Source organism: Lontra canadensis, unplaced genomic scaffold (assembly GCF_010015895.1).
Source record: "Lontra canadensis isolate GAN:19392208 unplaced genomic scaffold, GSC_riverotter_1.0 scaffold56, whole genome shotgun sequence".
NCBI lineage: Eukaryota > Metazoa > Chordata > Mammalia > Carnivora > Mustelidae > Lontra > Lontra canadensis.
The window spans coordinates 6,343,538-6,363,865 of record NW_022631050.1 but is presented as its reverse complement, the minus strand read 5'-3'; the positions used below and the strand labels follow the sequence as shown (position 1 = coordinate 6,363,865).

General features: G+C 52.9%; 1 protein-coding gene and 2 non-coding genes across 10 annotated transcripts; all 3 read right to left on the bottom strand.

Annotated features, from left to right (window-relative positions):
* Positions 1-78: 78 nt before the first annotated feature.
* EIF4G1 (eukaryotic translation initiation factor 4 gamma 1) lies at positions 79-19,370 on the bottom strand. 8 transcript variants are annotated; one of them, XM_032875524.1, is made up of 34 exons: positions 19,240-19,370; positions 18,362-18,418; positions 18,044-18,137; positions 17,660-17,746; positions 17,137-17,157; positions 16,380-16,556; positions 16,058-16,157; positions 14,858-14,970; positions 13,951-14,043; positions 13,681-13,747; positions 12,581-13,411; positions 12,215-12,303; positions 11,933-12,119; positions 11,467-11,600; positions 11,179-11,337; positions 10,827-11,015; positions 10,431-10,628; positions 10,062-10,208; positions 9,604-9,840; positions 9,305-9,409; positions 9,025-9,184; positions 8,721-8,821; positions 8,011-8,113; positions 7,669-7,771; positions 7,222-7,454; positions 6,764-6,882; positions 6,471-6,643; positions 5,811-5,936; positions 5,568-5,649; positions 3,968-4,066; positions 3,720-3,854; positions 3,538-3,619; positions 3,255-3,395; positions 79-705 (listed from the first exon to the last, which is right to left on the bottom strand). In XM_032875524.1, the coding sequence occupies exons 3-34, from the start codon at positions 18,101-18,103 to the stop codon at positions 521-523; spliced, it is 4,836 nt and encodes a 1,611-aa protein (XP_032731415.1). In that variant the 5' UTR covers positions 18,104-18,137; positions 18,362-18,418; positions 19,240-19,370; the 3' UTR covers positions 79-520. The 8 variants fall into 8 exon arrangements, with proteins under 8 accessions (XP_032731415.1, XP_032731416.1, XP_032731417.1 ...); XM_032875525.1 differs by having other exon boundaries at positions 10,827-11,012; XM_032875526.1 differs by lacking the exon at positions 17,137-17,157.
* LOC116878294 lies at positions 8,900-8,975 on the bottom strand. The gene has a single exon (XR_004384815.1). It is a non-coding gene; the product is annotated as a small nucleolar RNA SNORD66 (small nucleolar RNA).
* LOC116878295 lies at positions 12,441-12,523 on the bottom strand. Its single transcript, XR_004384816.1, has one exon. It is a non-coding gene; the product is annotated as a small nucleolar RNA SNORD66 (small nucleolar RNA).
* Positions 19,371-20,328: the final 958 nt, after the last annotated feature.

The window sequence follows — 20,328 nt, the reverse complement described above, 5'->3', positions numbered from 1 at the left end:
GCTCTGGAAAGGAGGCTGCCCACCTATCCATACCCCTTCTCCAGAGGGAGCAGGCCATAAAGCAGGGAGGCAGTGAGCTTAATTGAATTCATGTTTAATAATTACAGGCACCGTGCCCCCCCTTCCCCCTGCCCAGGCAGCAGCAGGGGTGGTGCAGGGGCTGGGGCATATGCCCCCAGCAGCGAGGACGGCAGTCCCATGAGTGATTTTCAGAAAATAAAAAAGGACCCCAGGGGCAGGCGGTGGTGCCCCCCCACCAAGACACACCAAATTTCAAGACTTTATATATAATATATCTCTGTGCCCCAGGGGGAGGAGAGGGACACCTGGCAGCATCCTGGAGGGGGGGCCCCAGGCAGCCCCACGCCATCCTGCCTCTTCAGCCATTTTATTAGCTCAGACACATCGCACTACAGGCACCCATTGCCACCGCCACTGCTGCCGCCCCCCTTGCAGTCCGGGCGGCTGGCCGGGCCATCCGAGTGTCCATGGGGCTCCAAGTCCCCGGCCCCACCCGCCCTCAGTTGTGGTCAGACTCCTCCTCCTCCGCCTCACGAAGCCACTTGAAGAAGGCTGTGACAGATTTAAGGGCCACGCCCTTGCCCTGTTGCTCAGCAGGGTCCTTGCTACTCTCCCAGCTGTAGAAGGCATCCTCTTTCACCACATCCTCGTCATACAGCGTGTCAAAGAACATCCGAAGCAGGTCTGCAAGCAGGCAGAATGAGAGCAGTTAAAAGGAGTGCTGCCCACAGCCACCCCACTCCACTCCGAGGCTCCACGGTTAAAACAAGGGGCCTGCCCTGCCATCCTGATAATTGTCTGACCATCCCAGAGTGACTAGGTGGGTCTGTAACAAGATGTTATTCTCATGTTCTAAGAGAGGGTGCACGGTAATGAGTCACAGCAAAACCTTACAAACCCACCCAAGCTTCACCTCAGCAGCTTCACTCATGATATATTTAATGAGGAAAAACTATACACAGAATTGGTACTCCTCAATTTAGGAATGACATTAAGTCCCAGATGTATCACTCACCAAAGTCAAGGCTTTATTATAACCTGCAACATTCACTGGCCCCCATTATAGATGCTGGTAAACTCAGATCCCAATTTCCTCTTATATTCCACACATACCCTGAACATACAAATCCTCTCTGGCCTTGAGACTTTTACATGTGTTGCATCCTTTGCCAGGAACATCCTCTCTTGTCACCTTCCTACTGAATTTCTTTAGGCTCAACTCCAGCACCCCTTGCTCTCTGACCCTCTTTCTCCACACATCCTGGCTATTAGTTAAGCCTTCCCAAGCACTTGTCCTATAAGCACTGAACACAACAATCCCATAACCCCACACTGCACTGCCAAACTTTCCAAAAGCAGAGGGAGCCCAAGCAGCAAACACATTTTCTTCTGAATACAAAAAGCCTCGGATCTGGAATCTAGGCCCAGATGAAACGCTTACAGCCATCTATGAGAAGCTGCAAGCCAGGATGTTCCTCAGGGTACACACACCCTCAAATCCACAACACCGTTCCCCAGACCTATCCTACAGCAGCAGAGCATTTATCCCAAACTTGTGTTCCAAATTCCATGCACGCACACCCTGAGGACCTACACAATTACCCACCCTGCCCTTTATTTCTGAGCCCAAGTTTCTCCCATCTAAACACAAAAGGCCTCCTTTACAACCACTATCTCTTACAATCAAACAAGAGATTTCTGTCTTTAGACGAGATTAACTAATCTCAAAGATTCTGTCTACACTTGCTATCTTCCTTTCTTCCTGTCTCAATCAGGTTATTAGTCATTTTCAATCCAGACTGCCCCTCTTCTACCAAATACTGTTTATGCCAGAATGGCCTCCATGTTTTTACACCCCAAAGGCCCTAAATGTTCAGGTCTGCTCCTATGGAACTCTCAAGTAGCTCCTAATATTACAGACCACTTCCCTCTCCTAAAATTACTTTGTTCATAGGGCCCTGTCCTCCTCTGATCCTTACCTGGGGGTCCTCCACTTCCTCAACATTCTATCCCAGGCTCTTACCACTCTCCCTCAGGCAATCCCATATCCTCTGGTGACCGGCCACCAACCCTGACCTCTTCCTTTCCAAATGAATTCCCATACCCAGCTGTCTACCTGACATCTCTGATCACCCCCACCCATGGACTGCAAACTCATTATCCAACGTTCCTAATCCCCCAGGCGAATGGTACCACACCATCCCCTCACCTACTAAAAAGAGCATCCTGGAAGTCCTGTAACTTCCCCGCTCTTATGACCTCTCCTGCCACATCAGTGTTATATTTTAACTGTAACCACACAACTCCCAGCTCCACTGTTACCAACAAGTTTGAGCCACCAAAACACAACCTGCTCCTAATTCACTGCTCTTGCCATGTTCACATTCACCCTATTCCAAACCACTCTTCCTACTTACTAATAGCCAGGACGATCTAAAAACTTAAAATCCCACAAACCTTCTTCCCAGCCTTTGGCTGAAGGCAAAATTTATCCCATGGCTTGGACAGCCCTGCAGGACCTGGCCCACATCCATCTCTCCAGCCCCATCTCACCTCACACACAACTACTGCTATGTCAAGTCCTTTCTGCCTCATGGCCTTCCTTTATACATAATTCCTTCATTTCAAGTCTCCCCCTCCCATTTGTCATTGGGCTGGTTTGTCAGTTCCCACTCATTATCCCTTACACTAGGTGTCCCCAGAGAGCTCCCCGCAGGACCCATCTTTCCACACTCATCACCACTGCTAAGACTCCATGCCTACACAAGAACTGAGCTTGACTTAATTACTGCCTAAGTCCCAGTACCTTGGCACATCCCTATTTGCCGAATGCACACTCTCAGGCATGTTAACCTAAATCTCAGTCTCCCAATATGGAAAAGGGGATGATAGTTGTGAGAATTAAATGAGGCAAGGAAAGAAAAGCCTCTCCGTCCCCCACCAGGCCTCAAGAGTACTTGGTCCTTAGAAATCGTGATCACTTCTCACCTCCATGTTCCTGGCATCTAACAGCTGGCTAAGCAAAAAATGGCAGTCAATTAGCCTTCAAAGCTGAGTCTTAACACCTTCCATTTGTAGGCAAGGAAACAAACCCGTGCAGGGGAAAGAAATCAACCACCAGGGCGTTTTGCTCTCCAGAGACCACCCCCCTTTCTTGGGTTGAGGCCCTTTCCATGACTCCCCCTACTCTCTGGCAGCGCCCCCATCCCCACGCCCTGCGGCCTGGCTCTTACTGGCGGGCTGTTCTAGGGTCACTACAAGGGCCTGGAGGGCGTAGAGCGCCTGCAGCTCCTTTTGCTCATCACACAGGTATTTCTGGAGCAGTTTCGCTCGCGCTTTCAGCACCGCGACATCCACTCGGAGCGGCGTCTCAACTACAGGGAAGAAGACAAGAGTTTAAGTGGACTAATGCACCCTCAGCCTGGTCTACAACTAGGAGGTAAACATAAAAACCTCCCTCCCACCATTTGTCTGCTGGGCCCACCCTTGCCCCACCATCTCCCTGGCTCTTCTTACAGATAATTGCAGAATAGCAGACAGTTGTCATGAGGGCTCGAACTAGCGTGTTGGATGCTACCTGCTGCTCACTCAGGTTGGCCTGTGCAGAAGAGAAACAAATGGCCCATAAATTCTCTACCCACACACCAAGAACTCCTCTCCTTTACTCCTCCCTCCAGTTTCTCCCAGGAGAAACCTACCTCTATCCAGTCAAACACCCGCTGGTTACTGCTGCCCTCCTTCAGCAGCTTCTCCAGCTGCCTGCTCAGTTCCTCAGAAGAGAGCATCCTTTGGCCAGGAGCTTCTGACTCCTCCCCCAAGGTATACTCCACCTTCTACAAGAAGACCCACAGTCAGGAGGTAAGTGCACCATGTGAGTGTGCTGAGGGAAAAGGAAGAAGAATGGCCAGTCCCAAATGCTAGAATTAGCTGAATTCCAGGCACAAACCTGTTCAGCGACGAATGCACTGACATCCTGGCCTTCAGGTAGAAATTCCTTCCAACCGAGTCCAGCCTCTCGCCACAGCGTCCCCACCTTTTTGGGACCCTGGAAAAACGCAAGACCAATTCAACAACCTTCTCTCCCTCAAACACCTAGCTCCACAAATGTCACCCAACAAATATTTACTGAAAGACCAACAGGTGCCCATTAGGTGCTCAGGATGTTACAGAGGTAGCAAACAGGCACAGTCTCTCCATGCCTACAGGTGAGTACTGGACACAGACATCAGCCAAATAATATGTCCACCCAAAGACATAAATCATCTACCCCAGTGCTAAGAACCCGGGGATGGAGGGTAGCCTAAGAACCTCTACAGAAGAGGTCAGTCAGCTTTCATAGAATTACCTTTACTGACAAAGGTATAAACAACCAAATCCAAATACCTCATTTCAGCCTTCCGCACTCCTCTATGCTTCTTTTTCTAAAACAGCTTAGTTTTTCATTATTCCAAGCAAACAAATGCTCACAGGAGAGGACAACTTCTAACAAATATGCCTTTTTGGTTACCAGGTCCAGAAAATTTGAGAAGCAGATATATCCCCCACAATCCCCATATAAACAGTCTGAGCCCATTTTGAGAGGGGACAAAAGATTCTGAACGTATTACTGTTTATAACAAAACATATTCAGAATGATGACATCAACCCTTATTAAAACAACCGTAGTTCACAAATTTTAAAGATGCTAATCCTAATGCCACTGAATGGTCTCACAGTTGATACATCTAAACGAACCACCTTAAGTGTTTTAACAGTGTAGCAATAACATGTCCTACAACATGCTGCACCAAGATTCAACGCAATACACATAGTTTAATATGCCTCTCTTTTTTGAAAACACAAACTACCCAAACACAGGTTTCTACCTAAAAGGATAAATAAGACGCTGAAAGAACAATTCCCTTCCATTCAAGTCTCATCTGTCCAGGCCCCAGGTGCAGCTAAACTCTTCAAAGTGCTCTTCCCAGCTCTGGCAACCACAAAGTGCCCTACCCACTTGCCTTTCCCATCTATCCTTCTCTCCATGACATTTGCTTGTCAACACCAACTTTCACAAAGCAGTTCCAGCACCCTTCTGGGAAAGCTTTCCGTCATGAACATCACCAAAGAGACACTCCTTTGCAACCTCACAGTACTCAAGACACTCCATTCTATTTTATTTCACACTGTTTTTATTAAGCCGCTTCTAACTTTTCTCTTCCAGCTCATTTCCTAACTGTGTTTTATTCACTGTGGTATTCCCATTGTCTAGTATGTGGTTGGTAAATGTTTAAAAAAAAAATGCTAGTTGAATGAATGACTCAATCAATCAGGGATTTAGGGTCTTAGATTGCCAGTCTCCTCTAGTCTTGCCCAGAACTCATGACAGGAACTGGTCTGAGAGTGCCAGCCTCCACGTTTCCTCTCCCCGGTACCCAACACAGCACTACCATCACCATTAACCCCATCCCACCAAAGGACCATAAGGCATCACGGTCACGGCAATTGGCCAAAACCGTGTGGCGGGAAGAAAAGTTTCAACACGTCCCCCAAAGGCTCTCACTTACCATGCTTTTACACAGAAGCCCCAGGATCTCCAGCAACAGGGAAGCAGCTTTGCCCAGGGGTCTCAGAGGTTTTGTAATCTCCCTAAAGAGAAAGAAAAATACAGCGAGTGTGGATAGCCTCCAAAGTCCTCTCAGTACACTATCCCATCCCTCCCTAAACCCAGGCATTGAACCTGCCATATATGCCTCCTTCCCCAGCTTTCTTGTCTTTACCTCCCCTGAATCCCACTAAAGAGGGCTTACCTGAAGAGCTCCCCCATAGGTATCCCACCTTCCTGCAGAATGGGCGTTACGAGTTCTGCTAGGTAGAGCCATACATGGGGGATGTCAATTTCCATGTCTTCAGCCAATTCTAAGATTTCATACAGCCTGTAAATGGAATTCAAAGTCAGGGCATTCTAGGGGTGCCTGGGCGGCTCAGTCAATTGAGTGTCCGACTCCCTAATTTTGGCTCAGGTCATATCTTGGGGTTCGAGCGGAGCCCTGTGGCAGGCTCTACACTCAGAGGGGACTCTGCCTGAGGATTCTCTCCCTCTCCCTTTGCCCCTCCTCCCACCTTCCCCCCCCCCCTCTTTCTCCTCTCTCTCTCAAATAAAAATAGATCTTAAAAAAAAAAAAAAGGTCAGGGCCTTCTAGCAAAGGCAAGCTGGGGCCCAACTCTCCTTCTAGGCAACATGGCATTGTTAAAGGATCAACTGTGGGGCCCCTTGAGAACACTTTCTAAACATGGGGCAATTATCTCAAGCTATAGCACACTCTGTCCTTGCACAGTACACCCTACCCCTGCCGGAAGTAACGCTGACCAGGCTGGCTGAGGAACCACTCTTATCCAAGGATGCATGGGTCCTACAGAGGCGGGAAGTCTGTGGGTATGTCAAAGTAGAAGGCCCTCAGAAGGCATACCCTTGGTAGTACTGAGCAGTGGAGAGGTGCCCGGCAAAGAGCAGCTGGTGCAGCAGCCGCCCCATATGCTCCCGAGCGATGGTGCTGCGCTCCAGTGTTGACTCAATGCCATGCCGCACAAAGATGAAGAGCAGGGAGGGCGAGGCCAGCTCCTGTACACACTGCACTGCCTCCTGTGGGGGTGCAGGCAGGAGGGACAGGGCAGTCACCATCTGCTCTGGGCCCCATGCTCCATGCCTGCCAGCACATGTCCCACCCACTCTGCTGTCACTCAGACCCCACCCAATGCCCACCTTCATGTCATTGAGATGGAGGTATTCCTCAATGATGGCCTTGGATTTCTTCTCCAGCTCCTCCTCGGAAAGCGCAGCCTTCGGGGGGCTCACCGGGGGCAGGGTGGCTTCTCGCTTCACTGCAGGGGGAAAAACAGATTGGAGACCCCTTAGTTCTTCTTTTTAAGACTTTATTTATTCGAGAGAGAAAATGAGAAACAGAGCACAGAAAGAGAGGAGGGGAGAAGGAGAGAGAGAAGCAGACTCCCTACTGAGCAGGGAGCCTGTCATGAGCTGGATCCCTGGAGCCTGGGATCATGACCTAAGCCCAAGGCAAGACACAACCGAATGAGCCACCCAGGTGCCCCATGGAGACTCTTTAGTTCTAATTTTCCTAGCAAGAAAGGCCTGGAGCTCTGAAGATTGGAGACTGGCTAGTCCAAAACCCACACCTTTCCCTTCCTCTCCCAGCCCCTTACCGGCATCGCGCCCGCGGTCCCGATCCTCTGTCAGGCTAGCTGCCTTGCGCAGTCCCTCAGGCTGGGAGGGCCGCTCTCTACTCCGCTCCTCCACTTCCTTGCTAAAACTCCTCTTGGTGGCAGGTGTCCGAGAGCGATCGAGCCGGTCCCCACGGTCACCTCCCCGTTCACTCCGCTCTAGGCGGTCTCCCCGGTCCCCAGCTTTCTCACCTCTTTCCCGACTCAAGCTACTCCTGGAGAAAAAACAGGCATGTCACCTCTCACCTGTACTGCCTAGGCTAAGCCCCCTCTCATATAGCTACCATCGGGCCTAGTTCCTAGCATCAGGAATGTGCCCAAATTTAGCTAGGGGTGCTGAGCATTACAGGTGTGAGAATTCCTATGGCAACCACCGAAGACCAATGACAGTACGCCCCGCGTGATAAAAAGATACCCAGGAAACCTCACCTCTGTACCACACGTCTGCTATCTGTGCTTTCGGTAGGTACTGCTTGTTGAAGGGCTGAGAAGCGGTTCAAGGTACTAGTAGCTGGACGAGCAGCTTCTGATGCTAGGGAGGCAGAAAGCCCAGATCAAACTCTCTTCCTACTTTCTTCCACTCTATCTCCTACTCGCACTTTAGGACATTTGGTCCTACTCCCAACACGAACAGTTCTTTGAGTCCCTAGTCCCAAGCACAGACCTCCTGTTATTACCTAACCACACTGTACCAAAAGCCTCCCCTACAACCAGGCCTCTGCCCTCAAAAAAGATTAACAGTCACCCAACTGTCTACAGTGGCCTCCATACCTGCATCAGAGGGCTTGGCTCCTGAGCCCCCACTGCTGCCCTTGCCCCAGCTCAATCGTCCTCCAGGTGCAAAGAGCTGGTTGTTAGAATCAATGGAGCCGGGCTGAGGAAGGAAACGGAATGGAGAAGTCATGAATGTGATCTGGCCAAAGCCCACTGCTACACAGTAGCAAATAGCCTAGACCAAGAGCCTGGCAAACTTTTCCTGTAAAAGGCCAAATAGTAAATACCTTAGGCTCTGCAGGCCATACAGTTTCTATTTCTACTATTCCACTCAGCCACTATAGCACAACGGTGGTCACAGACAATACTTAAGGAGAATGATTATGGTTGTGTTTTAATAAAACCAAGGACACTGAAATTGACATTCTGCATAACTTCATAATACATAATATCATCTACTTTATTCTTTTCAACCGTTAAAATACCGTAAAGGCCACCTGTTAGCTGTGGAATATAGAGAAGCAAGAAATGGGCCAGATTTGCACTCTGGGAGTTTGCTGACCACTGGCTCAGACAAATGTGAATACACCCCCTTGAGCTGACAGTCCTGTCTCTAGCAAGCTAACAGTCCAAGAGGAAAAATTCAGTGGCCACCTTTCCAACTTCAAAGAGTGAGGGCACCAAGATCCAAACCTAGGCTCAGTGCCTGTTTGATCCCTCTTTACCCTCCCACAGCCACCATCACCCTCTCCAATACACCCCCCTACCTTCGTGATCTTGGTGAGTCGTGAGGTGTCAATAGGGCGGCTGCCCTTGCTGATGGGGACTGTGTTCCAGCCACCATCATCCACAAGTGGGAGGCCACGACCTGGGACAAAGAGAAGAGCATATTCCAATAATGAGTACCTCCTAGCACCCTATCACCTGGGGCCACCCCCAGCCCCCCTTCCTCAGATCCTCAGTTCCATCATGTGGTCTCAGTGGCCCAGACACGTGGCACTAACAAGAAGTCATCAGTGGAAAGCATAACCCCTCACTCTGCCCCCTCCTTAATCTGAGCCTCAAACTCACTAATGGGTGGGCCTGGAGGGCCGCCCCGACGCTTGTCGCTGCCCTTGGCCATCAGCTGTTGCACTTTTACATGTTCCCAGTGCTCCTCCATCTCAGCCTCCTTGTGAATCTGGTCAATGGTCTTGGGACCCTGGTCCCCACGGCGTGGCACCCAGTTGCTCTGTGGGGACAGAAGACCAGTCACAAGGTCACCGTATCAGAGGGCCAGCTGAAGCAATGTTGGGAACCAGGGCACCGTGTACAGGCAGCAGACCGGCAGTGGGAAGGAGAGGACACACACCCGTCGCAGATCCAGCACATCTTGCAGCATAAAGCGGATTCGGGATGAAGTCTTCTTTTCCTTAATGATTTTTTCCATCTGGTTGAAATACTGATCCATTCGAGGCTAGGAAGAGGCCAAGGGATCAGGTCAGGAACCAGTAATACCTCCCCCACAGCCACAGGCCCAGCCCCTCCTCAGACCCTCAGCTCCATCACTGGGGTTTGGCAGCCCACACAGCAGCCCAGCAAGGAGCTGGTGAGCCAACAGCAGACCCCAAGCACTTCGGCCTGTCCCACTCCACATCCCAGGACCCCTACCTTGGCTTTTTCAAAGTCCAGATCTTTGCCAATGGTAGTGAGCAGACGACAAAGGCATTCAAGGGACTCTTCGTCATGGTTCTTAAGTAACTTGACCACACAGTCATGCATTATCGCCTCTGTTAACATCTTCAGCTTAAACAACTCGCCAATAAACTTAATATTCCCTAGTGAGCGCCGCCGGGCTATGTCTCGAGCCTCTTCCAACTCTTCCTTCAGGCGTCCCCGTTCCTCTGCCTGCCAGTTATAGGACAGAAATCCATGAGAGAGGTACCCAGACACTGGACTAAAACCCTTCTCTCCTCCACTATCTGGATTCCCAACCCTAGCAGCAAGCATTTCCTGCCTTAAGGCAGAAAAGCCCCCAAAATACCATCGCCCCCAGCCCCCTTTTACCCCCCACCCCACCATGTAGCAGAGCAGCAAGAGGCGGGCAGAGCACTTGGTGCATTCCTCACCGTGGCAGCTTCATCCATCTCTTTTTGCTTCTTCTCAAAAACTTCATCATCATCTTTGTCTTTTTCAAACTCTTTCTGACATCGATTCAGCAACAGTTTTCGGAAGTTCACAGTCACTGTTGGCTTTTCTGTAGTGGGCACTTTCAGCTGTACGTCAGAGAGAACATCCCATGTAGCTGGGTCCCGAGTGGGCAGACCCTCCCAGAGTCTTTAGCTACCTAACGCAGAAGACCCTTGGCCCCCACTCTGCCACCTCCTGGCTGCCATCAACAGCACAGGCTGGAAGAGACCCAAGAAGCTGAACTCAAGAAGTCTTAGGAAGAGGAGGAGGAGACTAGACCACAAGGGTTAGTAACAGTGGAAACTAACCGCCATGAGGCAGCGGCACATGTTGGCATAGGCCACAGAGAAGTTGGGCTCTGAAATGGCCTTCTCGAAGATAAGGTCAATGACCCCTTTGAGGCGTTCCTCAGTGTCAATGGCCAGCTGCGTCACCTGCTTCATCAGCTGCTGGAACATCTGGGGTGTCAGCTTATTCAGGATGGAGCGCACCCTGCGGAACAAGTCCTGGGAGAGGGAACAGAAAAGACACAGAATCTAGTGAGGTTCTCAGAAGAGGTCGGTGGGAGAGTGGGAGAGATGGGAGAGGGTGGTAGGGGACTCAAGTAGCCACCAGTGATAAGAATGACAGAAACAAAGAGGGCAGAGCTGGCTCAGAGAGCAGAGCTGAAGAGAAGAAACAGCAAAAGTAGCACTAGCCAGTACCTGGGTTTTGCTGCCATCAGCATCCTCTTCCCCTCGATCCTTATCAGCGGCTGTCCGCTTGCTGCTGGGTTTCCAGGCTTTCTCTGCTTTGTTCAACTTTATATCTTCAGTCATTAACACTGTGGCAATGATCTTGCGGGGTTCCTTTCGGGGGCCCTGCTGAGAGCGCCGGGGTCCCAGACCAGCCTGCTAAGCAAGGGGTAAGGACGAGTGAAGACACAGAGCACGTCAGCAGAACCCGTTACACTGCTATCACACATTACCAGGGCAGATGCCCCCTCCCCTCAGCAGGACAAGGGAGCCATCCCCCACCCCCCCTTGACCATCTGTCCCTCTAGCCAATCCCACTCACCGGCCCTCGGGGCAGCTCCCCACCTGGCCCACCCCTCGGGGGCCCACGGTTGCTGAGGGCTGGTCGGCCAAGGTTGGCAAAGGAAGGAGTGAAGTCTGGACCACAATTTATGCCTTGAAGTTTAGTAGGGTCCAGTGGCCGCAGTGGTGTTTTATTGGCCTGCAAAGGGGACAGGGAAGGCATGAGAAAGAGGCTATGGCTCCTGACTACTCTTTCAGGACCTCAGGCCCCTCCCCGAGCCAGCCAGCCCGCCAGCCCGAACAGACCCTCCCCCTCAAGCCTACCAACCTTATCCAACACCACATCGCTGATATGGGGCAATCCCTCCGGCTTCTGCATGCTGGCAAAGATGAACTGAAAGCCAAGGAGGAACTCACGGTCGTAGCGCTTTTTCTCTTCAAGGTTTAGAGGCTTCCACTGATCTACGAGGAAGACGAGATGAACCAATCATAACTTTGTCTCTCAGGGCCCTGGCAACAACACCCAACCCTTCTGAACCTTTCTTTCAGGATACCGGACTTTTTTTTTTTTTTTTAAGGTTTATTTACTTATTTGAGAGAGCGCACGCACGTGCACACGTACAAGTGAGCAGAGAGAAAAAGCATGAGTGGGAGGGAGGGGCAGTGGGAGAGGAAGAAGCAGGCTCCCCACTGAGCAGGGAGCCCATATAGGGCTCAATCTCAAACCCAGGGATCACGACCGGAGCCCAAGATAGATGCTTAACCCACTGAGCCACCCAGGCGCCCCAGCATACCTGACTTATACTCATACTTCTGTTCCCCAGGCTGGATGTTCTCTGCATTGTGAATTTTGTCTTCCTTTGAGTCCCAGGTCTCGTCTGCTTCCTCGGGCCTCGGGGGTGCACTACTGCCCTCAGGCTCCGGACCAGATCTGGTGCCCACAGGAGGCTGATTCTCCACTTCTGGTACTCCTGGGCTCACCTGTAAACATAGGATATTCCATTTTGGTTGCAGTATGACTAGTGTTCATACCCAAACTCTGTCCTCTCTCCTCCCTTACTTTCTGGCTCCCTTACCTCCTTGAAGGCATCCAGAATGTCGCCTACAGCCTCCTTCTTATTGAGCTCCTTAATTTTCCGTCTCCTCTTTGGCACAGACACAGCCACTGTTTGGGGGGGGGTGGGTAACAAAATACGAATAACTTATGGAGTACCCCTAATCCCTGGGGAAATTAAGAAAGAAAAAAGCAACTACTCTACAATATTTCCTCTTTCCATCACACCCACTTCAGACTTAAAATTCCTTCATCTTGGAATTTTCTTAGGTTCCATCAAGGGCTTCTATGACCCAGACACGGTGGCACAAATGAGAGGTCATCAATATAGAGAAAAAAACCCACGCTTTCCAGCCCGACCCACCTCCACCATCCAGCCACACCTTACCTTGGGTGGTGGCTGCTGCCTCCAAATTCTGTGACAGATGGGCTGCAACAGGGGTGCTCTCTGGGGGAAGAAGTTCCTCTCCTCCCTTCTGACCCTCAGCGTCTCCTGCTTCTCCTTCTTCCTCCTCTTCCTCCTCTTCTTCCATTTCCTCCTCCTGAGCTGGGGAAGTAGCTGGAGGAGCCATAGCCGGATTGGCAGAGAGGACGGTGGGGGAAGCCACTGATGCGGGAACCTCCTTGGCCTGCTCCTCCGGCTCACTGACTGGGCTTAAGTCCACAGCTGGTGGCGAGGGGGCTCCGTTGAGCAGTTCCTCAGGTTGGGCAGTTGGAGCAATGGGCACGGGGGATTCAGAGGGACAAGCTTGGGGAGGGAGAGGAGCAAGCTCTGGGCTCGACTCCACCTCTGGTTCCAGATCCTCAGATGGGACCATGCCATTTGGTTCAGGAAGAATTTCCTCTTTGTGAGATACAGAGGGGGTGGAAACCTGGAGAGGACTAGAAGAGAACTCAGACTCTGGAATCGGTTTGCTAAGTGTCACTTCTACTTCCAGTATGGGTTCAGCGAGGGGAGTGGGTTCTGGAGAGAGGCAATATGGCTCCCCAGGTTCACGGGGCAGAGGAGTGGATTCTTCTACAGACATCTGGATCATCCCTGTTGTCACAGTGTCCCCAGGAACAGAGAGGACTGCGAGATTAGGCTCAGACCCCGGTTCCAAGATTGGGGGTGGTGATGGGGTCGGACAAGGTGATGAAGGCTGGGATTCTGAAGGGCTGTGTTCTGGGCCAGGCAGGCCCGGCCGGCTCCCAATGATTGCTCCCTGGGACCGATCATCTACGCCACAGGAAAGAAGACGAGTCATTAAAGGCAGGCCTTCACTGCTGTTGTTCCTCCTCCCAGCCAAGACATTCCCAGCCTAACACCCACCCCTGCAATCTTATCCCACCTTAGCCTTTTCCCTTCTCACCCAACATCTGGTCCACTGGCAAAAACCCACTACCCATTCTTCTCTGGCACCCAGGTCAAGTTACTCCACCTCTTCAGCATGTGAAATTGTCACCCTCCTTGTCCCCATAAAAGCTCTGCCCTACCTGCTCACTTACCTGGCCGGACAACAACAGCAACCTGGGGTGTCTCCCCATTCGCTTGAGGCTCCAGACTGCCTCCCGTCTGCAGGACACAAAGGGTTACCAAATTTGCCCTGAAGAGGCCCACAACCCTTCTCTACTAGAGCCATTGCTACTTTAACTCTGCCTAAAAATCCAGGAAAACAGGGAAAGAAATCCCTTATTGAAAGAAAAGATCAAAGGACTTGGCAACCCAGGTCAGAACAGCCATCCTAGCCAGGGCCTCACGCAAAGATCAGACAATACCTGGGGAGGGGTGGGTGTGGAGGCGGTGCGGGCCCCAGACATGATCTCCTCCGTGATATCCTTCCCTCCTTGGTTTGGATCTCGAATTCGGATCTGGGGAAAGAAAGCTCCGGGATGAGTGGGAAATAGGAGGAGCCCACCTCTCCACCCTGCCCCACTCCTAAGACTCCAGGCCAATCCCCCACCCCCCACTGGGAAGCAGGTGGGTGGGTGCCAGAAACCCCATGAGTTCTACTGTCAACCCATCCAGCTCATCTTGTACTCCCTACCCTGGCCCCCCACCCCTAAGAGACCCTTGACCTCACAGAGCACCCCCGTACATCACAATGCCCCTCCCTCCATCAGCCCTGCCCCACCAGCAGTCCCCAAGTCACTGGCTGCACACCATGGGGCCCAGGACCCCCATCTAGCACCCATACAGCTCACTTGTGGCTAGTCTGCCTGATCTCTGGGGGCAGGGCCCAGATCCAGTGGGTGGAGCCAGGGTGACTCAGCGGCTTCCCCAGCCCTGGCACCCTATTCTGGGCACCACGCCCAGGGCTTGAGGATTGAGCAGAGGCGGAGGCCTCAAGAGCTTCCAGGACTGGGAGGTGGGGGGTGGGGCCACAGAAAACAAACGATTTCCAAGACAAGCCACCAGAAACGTAAAACCAAACATAGATCTTATAGACCCCCAGAACCGGGGTCTCTCAGGAACTCCCGCAGGAGCCACCTCAGGCCTCCCATGAGCCACTTCTACACTGAAGTCTTAGTCCTTACAAAGAACCTAAGCACTTCACAGATCTCCATTCTCTAACCACTCCCAGCTGAAGAGCTCCTTCCTCAACTTTCTGCTCCCTGACCCACAATGTGCCTGACCTTGATTCTCCCTCTACCAGATGTCCCAGAGCCCCTTGCTGCTACTCACGGTCTTCCGCTCCCTCTTGGGAGCAATCTGGGGTGGCTGGTTCATCAAAACTGGGGCGGGGGCCACACCAGTGGGAAACTGCTGCACACCCTGGGCTGGGTAGTAGGCGCCAGCTTGGGGGAGGGGGAGAGACACAGAAAGGAAGAATGGCGGCAGCGTCAGGGCCCAGCCATATACAAACGCCGGCTTGAAGGCCTCCCATCCCCAGAACCTCTCATCACCCATAGCCGGCCCCTTGCCCTGCCCCACCCACCTCCCCAAGGGAATTAGGTGTCTATCAAAGCTGGGGAACCAGTCTGAACTGCGTTTATAAGAATTCCTGACACTGACATACACGTCGTAGACAGGCACTCCTTCCCCACCACATACCAGCTGCCACTACCAGGACTTCTATTTCACTTCTACCCTATAAGGTATTATGCATGCCCCCAACCCCCAGCAACATACACGCATGTATTCTGAGGGAGCAGCAACTACTTAACCTGAAACAGAATCAGGTCTTTGGCTGGGATTGAGAAAGACAGATTTGCCAACCCTGTTCCACTCAACCTGAGTCCAGTTCCAGTCTCCAGCCCTTTACTATGGGGCAAGGAAACAAAGAGTAACATTAGGAACCAGGCCCAGGATGTGGAAAAATTAATTCCTTAAAGCAATGGTCTCCAAAATGGGATGTGTTCTTTAATCTCATCCATAATCTCCACTTGTTTTTAACAAGCAACATTAAGTGTGTTGTTTAAATGATGCATGTGTATAAACAAACAAAAACATACATGTATTAGAGGTACATACTCAAAATTTTTCCTGATAGGTGATCAAAAAATTTTGGAAACCACTGCCATAAAGAACAGACTAATCCTTCCCTAGAACATAAATGAAAAACAGCTACAAAACCTCCCAAATCCACGTTACATGGGCTCCCACCAACCATGGAACAAGTGTCACAGGGAATGCTTACTAAGAGGCTCTCAAACTTGTGCCTTGGACACAGGGAGGACTCCCAACTCTCGCCAATAGGATAAAATGCTCCCTGCCCCCCACCAACCCACCCAACACCAGTTTCACATTAGGCACCGATCCCTACTACCTACTAACCCTATCGTTTTTAGACCGAGGAATGAGCCTAGAAAGGGTCTAGGAATTCGTGGGTGAGTTTAGATGCTCCCTGGGACTCACTCCCACCGGACTCCCTCCTCTGCTTACCGTAAGTCCCAAACTCTGTAGGGCTCGCACCCGGATAGAAGCTTGGGGCTCCTGGCTGTACAGGATACTGTTGTGTCGGGACAACATATGTGGAACGCCCCTGGTGGGTAAGAGGGAGGAGGGGAGAGGAGTTGAGGGAGCTATGAGTACCGTATCAGACTACAAAGAGAATGCAACGCATGACAGGACAAGACACTGTGGGCAATGACCAGAAGGAAGTCCCACCACTGCAGAAGAAACGGGACTGGAGGGTCAGGGTAGGGGAGAGGAGGGTTGGGGTTTAAGGTTCCGAGGCTTCCAGCCCCCAAGCCACCAACCTCACCTGTCCAGGGATGTAGTAGGCCCCTTGGGAGGCTGAGTAGGAGATCTGGGAAGGGATCATCATTACTTGGGATCCAGCAGGGTAGACATGGGCAGCTGGGCCAGGGCGGGCGGGGGCTGCACTCTGCACTCGGGTGGCTGCACTGCTTGGGGGCTGGGCCCGGCTGGGGTAGAAGTGCTGTCAAGAAGGAGAAAGGCAGTTGGTGTTGGGAAGGGAGGAAATGGGACACCAAAATGGCCACTCCACAATGTCTCTCATCTGGGGAGAAGTACTGGGGGCTCTGGAGCACAAGGGCCAATCCCAACTCACTTGACCAACTGTTGGTTAAGTGGCCCCTGGTACTCACATGTAACCTCCACATTCAGGTATGCGCTTTGCACTCCATGAAAATATTTACTCCCTCACTGCCGTGCATTCTCATGTCACCTCTACCAGGCTACCCCTCTGCAAAGGCTCCCTAATACCCAGATGCATCATGCCTAAGTAAAGCCCTTTTGGGCAACATACTCCCCAGCATGCACTGCTCCACCCTAAGGTACAGAGGAGCTAACCACTAACATGCAACAGTCTCCCAGTTCCCAGATATGCACTCTGCCAAGATCTAGCCTCTAACATGCATCACTCGGCGTCAGACTGAGGACCTTAACAGCAGACGTATCCCCACCCTGAAGACCCGGTCCCTGTGTCTAGCCCTTGACTAGGGTGGAGGTTAAGGGTGAGACCAAGAGAGGGTCCAGGATTAGCAAAGGGGTATTACCTGCAGAGACCTGAATCCTCCCTGAGAGCACATGGGGACAGGAAAGAAGAAAATTATCCCCAAGGTGATGAGGGAGAAAAAATGAAGAAGCAGGACAAGAATGCTCCCACTTAGTGAGGAAGAATTTAGGGAACAGAGAAAGGCAAGAACCAGCTGGAGTGATTATCTCGCCATAGTGCAAAGAGAAAGAAGGGAAGGGGAATGGAGCATTCACAACCCCCTAGGAAGAGGAAAGAGGAAAGAAAACAGGAGTTGGCAGCAGGGCCCAAAGCACTGCTCCCAATTCTCAAGGCACCAGGACCCCTAATAATGCCACCCCACCGATTCCATACTCCCCAAGGGGCTGCCCACTGTAAGTAATCAACAGCACAAAGTGCAGAGCCGCATGAAAGAACACAAAGCAACTGTCAGGAACATGGGGCAGGTACAGGGCCTCCAGAGTTTCCATCCTAGGCCCAAAACTGGCCTAAACTTTCCATGGCTCCCACCCAGGCCCCCTACTCCCCTCCCCACAGCCCCTCACCTGGCGGGGCTGAGAAGGCGTGTTCATTTGTGTCGCTTGTGGCGTACTGAACACCACCGGTGCTGTCTGCCCCGGGGGAAACGCTGGCTGAAGGGGGGAGACCAGAGTTCAGCAAGAGGGGAAACCCGGGTGGGCAGAAACCTAAGCTGGCAGAGTAAGGGGAGCAGACCTGTGGCAGGAGCGTCAGCAGTCCACATGCCCCCTCTTCCCCATGATAGCCCCTGAGAACAGCCCAGGGGCCCTGTCTCAATTTGGCAGCAGGAAGCTGCACTTTGCCCTGACACAGATGGGGGTGGGAAAAGCCAGAGGTTGGAACCTGTTCCTGACCAGCTGCCGGATCGCCCCCACCCCCATCCCAGTCTCTAATAATTCCTCCCTAATTACCTGTGGGAGTCCAGGGGATGGGGCAGGTGGGGGGCCTGTGGGCTGTGGAGCTTTGTTCATTTCATTTGGTGCCACATCAGGGTCCCCCCAGCACCTGTTAGGAAAGAGTGGAGCTCGGAAAGGGGAAGGGACCCAAGCTTAAGACAAATGGGAGTGGGGGAGGGGATGAAGGAAGGGCTGGGTCCCACACAGAGTCCCAGAGGCGTGAAAGGGGTGAAGGAGCAGAAAAGATCCATTTTACGTCCCCACCAACACGTTGTCAAACCCGCATCACCTCCAACCACCCCCCTGGTCTGCTGAAACAGCCCCCTCACTCACCCCCTCGGTTAAGAATAAGTCCACGGTGCGGCCTACAGGTTCTGGGCATCCGAGGGCCTGGGGTTGGGAGGTGAGGGGTATCAACCTGGCTCCGCGGGGCCCAAGACCAACCAGACCGGAAATTCCAGGTCTCGCTGGCACCAGGCTCCCGGATCACAAACGGAGCTAGCAGCTTCGGCCGTGGTGTCCCCACCCCCCACCTGGGGACACCCGGTTCGGGGGCCAGGCCCAGGGGCACACAAGGCACGCCTGCTGCGGGTGGCCGCGGGGGCACCCTCACGGGACCAGACGCGAGGCCTGCCGCCGCCCAGAAGTGGAGGCCAGGAAGGGCGGGAGTCGGGCCGTAAAAGGCCAGGCGGGCGGCGGCCGAAGAGGAGCCGGTTCCTAGCAAGTGAGGGTCGGCCCGGAGGGCGGGCGGGGCCGGGGGCTCCTCCCTGCCCGCCGCTGCCGCCTCCCTCCCCTGCGCCCTCCCTGCGCAGCGCCGGCCAGTGCCAAAGAACAACGTGTCACTTCCCGGCGGCCGGGCCGCAAAGGGGGGAGGGGGCGGTGGGCCGGGAGCCGCGGTGCCTGCGCCCGCGGGGCCCCCTCGGGTCAGGCCGAGGTGGCACTTCGCGGCCGGAGAACCCGGCACCCTACCAGCCCACGGGGACCGCATATTCCGGCCCCGCGCTCCCCCACCCCCACCCAGCAGTCAGGCCGGGCCAGGCCGGGCACACGTGGGCCAGGGATCGGGCCCTGGCGGGTCGGGGCCCGGGCTTGGGCCGCGGGGCCAGGGCGCCGGGGCGGCTGCGCAGGGCGGCCGGTCCCGGCCCGGATGGCGGCGGATGCGGGGGGAGGGGGTGGGGGGGCCGGGTCGGGCCCGGACATGGCGGCTTTACCTTCAGTCTCCTTCAGTCCGCGCGGCCGAGCCCCACGCAGCCGCACAGACGTAGTCCACAACCATTTCCGGCTCCCCGCACAGATCCCGCTCGGCGGCCACCGCTTCTCCGCAGGCGCAGCCGGCGCCCCCACGTGACCGGCGCAGAGGGCGGAGTTGCGCTCGGCGCCGGGGAGTACAGACTATTTGCCCCGCCTCGTCACGTGACAGTCATTGCCCGCCCCCTTGTCCCCTCCCGAACTTTGGAACTTCCAGACCGACCCCCCTCTGCGTCTCTGTTCCGCTGTTCTTTTAGTTCATTCATTCTTTGAACAGGCATTTATTGAGTGCATACTAAGTACTAGGCCAGTGGTGGCGGCGGCGGGGCGGGGCGGGGCGGGACGGGACGGGACGGGGCGGGGCGGGGCGGGGAGCGTGTTGAGAATACCGAAATTAAAGACTCTGTCCTGCCAAAATAAATCATGATACAAATACGTAAAGAAATACAAATTATGCAGCCTTTGAAAATAAAGTGAAGTACCTATTAAACTGAATGCTAGGCTAAAAGGACTGAAACATTCTAAGGAATTCGTACGAGGAAATTTGCCTTACAAAGATCAGCCACTAACCTGGGAGGGACAAAAGTCAATCATGGAAAGTTCAGAATAATGATGGAAGAAGTAATCCCCAAATTCCTGCCGTGCAGCCAAAAGACTTTTGGCACCAGGAGGAATCGTCCTAGAGCCACAGCCAAATTCACATACTCACATAGCCTAGGTTTTAATCCAAACTCTGCTACTCCCCGGGCCATGTACTTGCTACCTATCTACTTAATAACTGTTGTAAAATGGGAAGATTTGAAACCAAGCAGTTTGGCACAGTCTGAGCTTTTAACCACCGTGCTCTCACAATGATAAATTCCACACTATTGGATTAAAGATTAAGATTAAAGGGGTTAATTCCTGTGAAAAGGGCTTGAAACAGTGCCTGCATACTTGGCAAAGACACTCTTGTGCACTGTGGGTGTGGGTGTGTTCATGTGCACACATATAATCTCAAAAGTAAGAAAACATTTTCTCCATACCAACGAAAACGTGGTCACTTAATATAT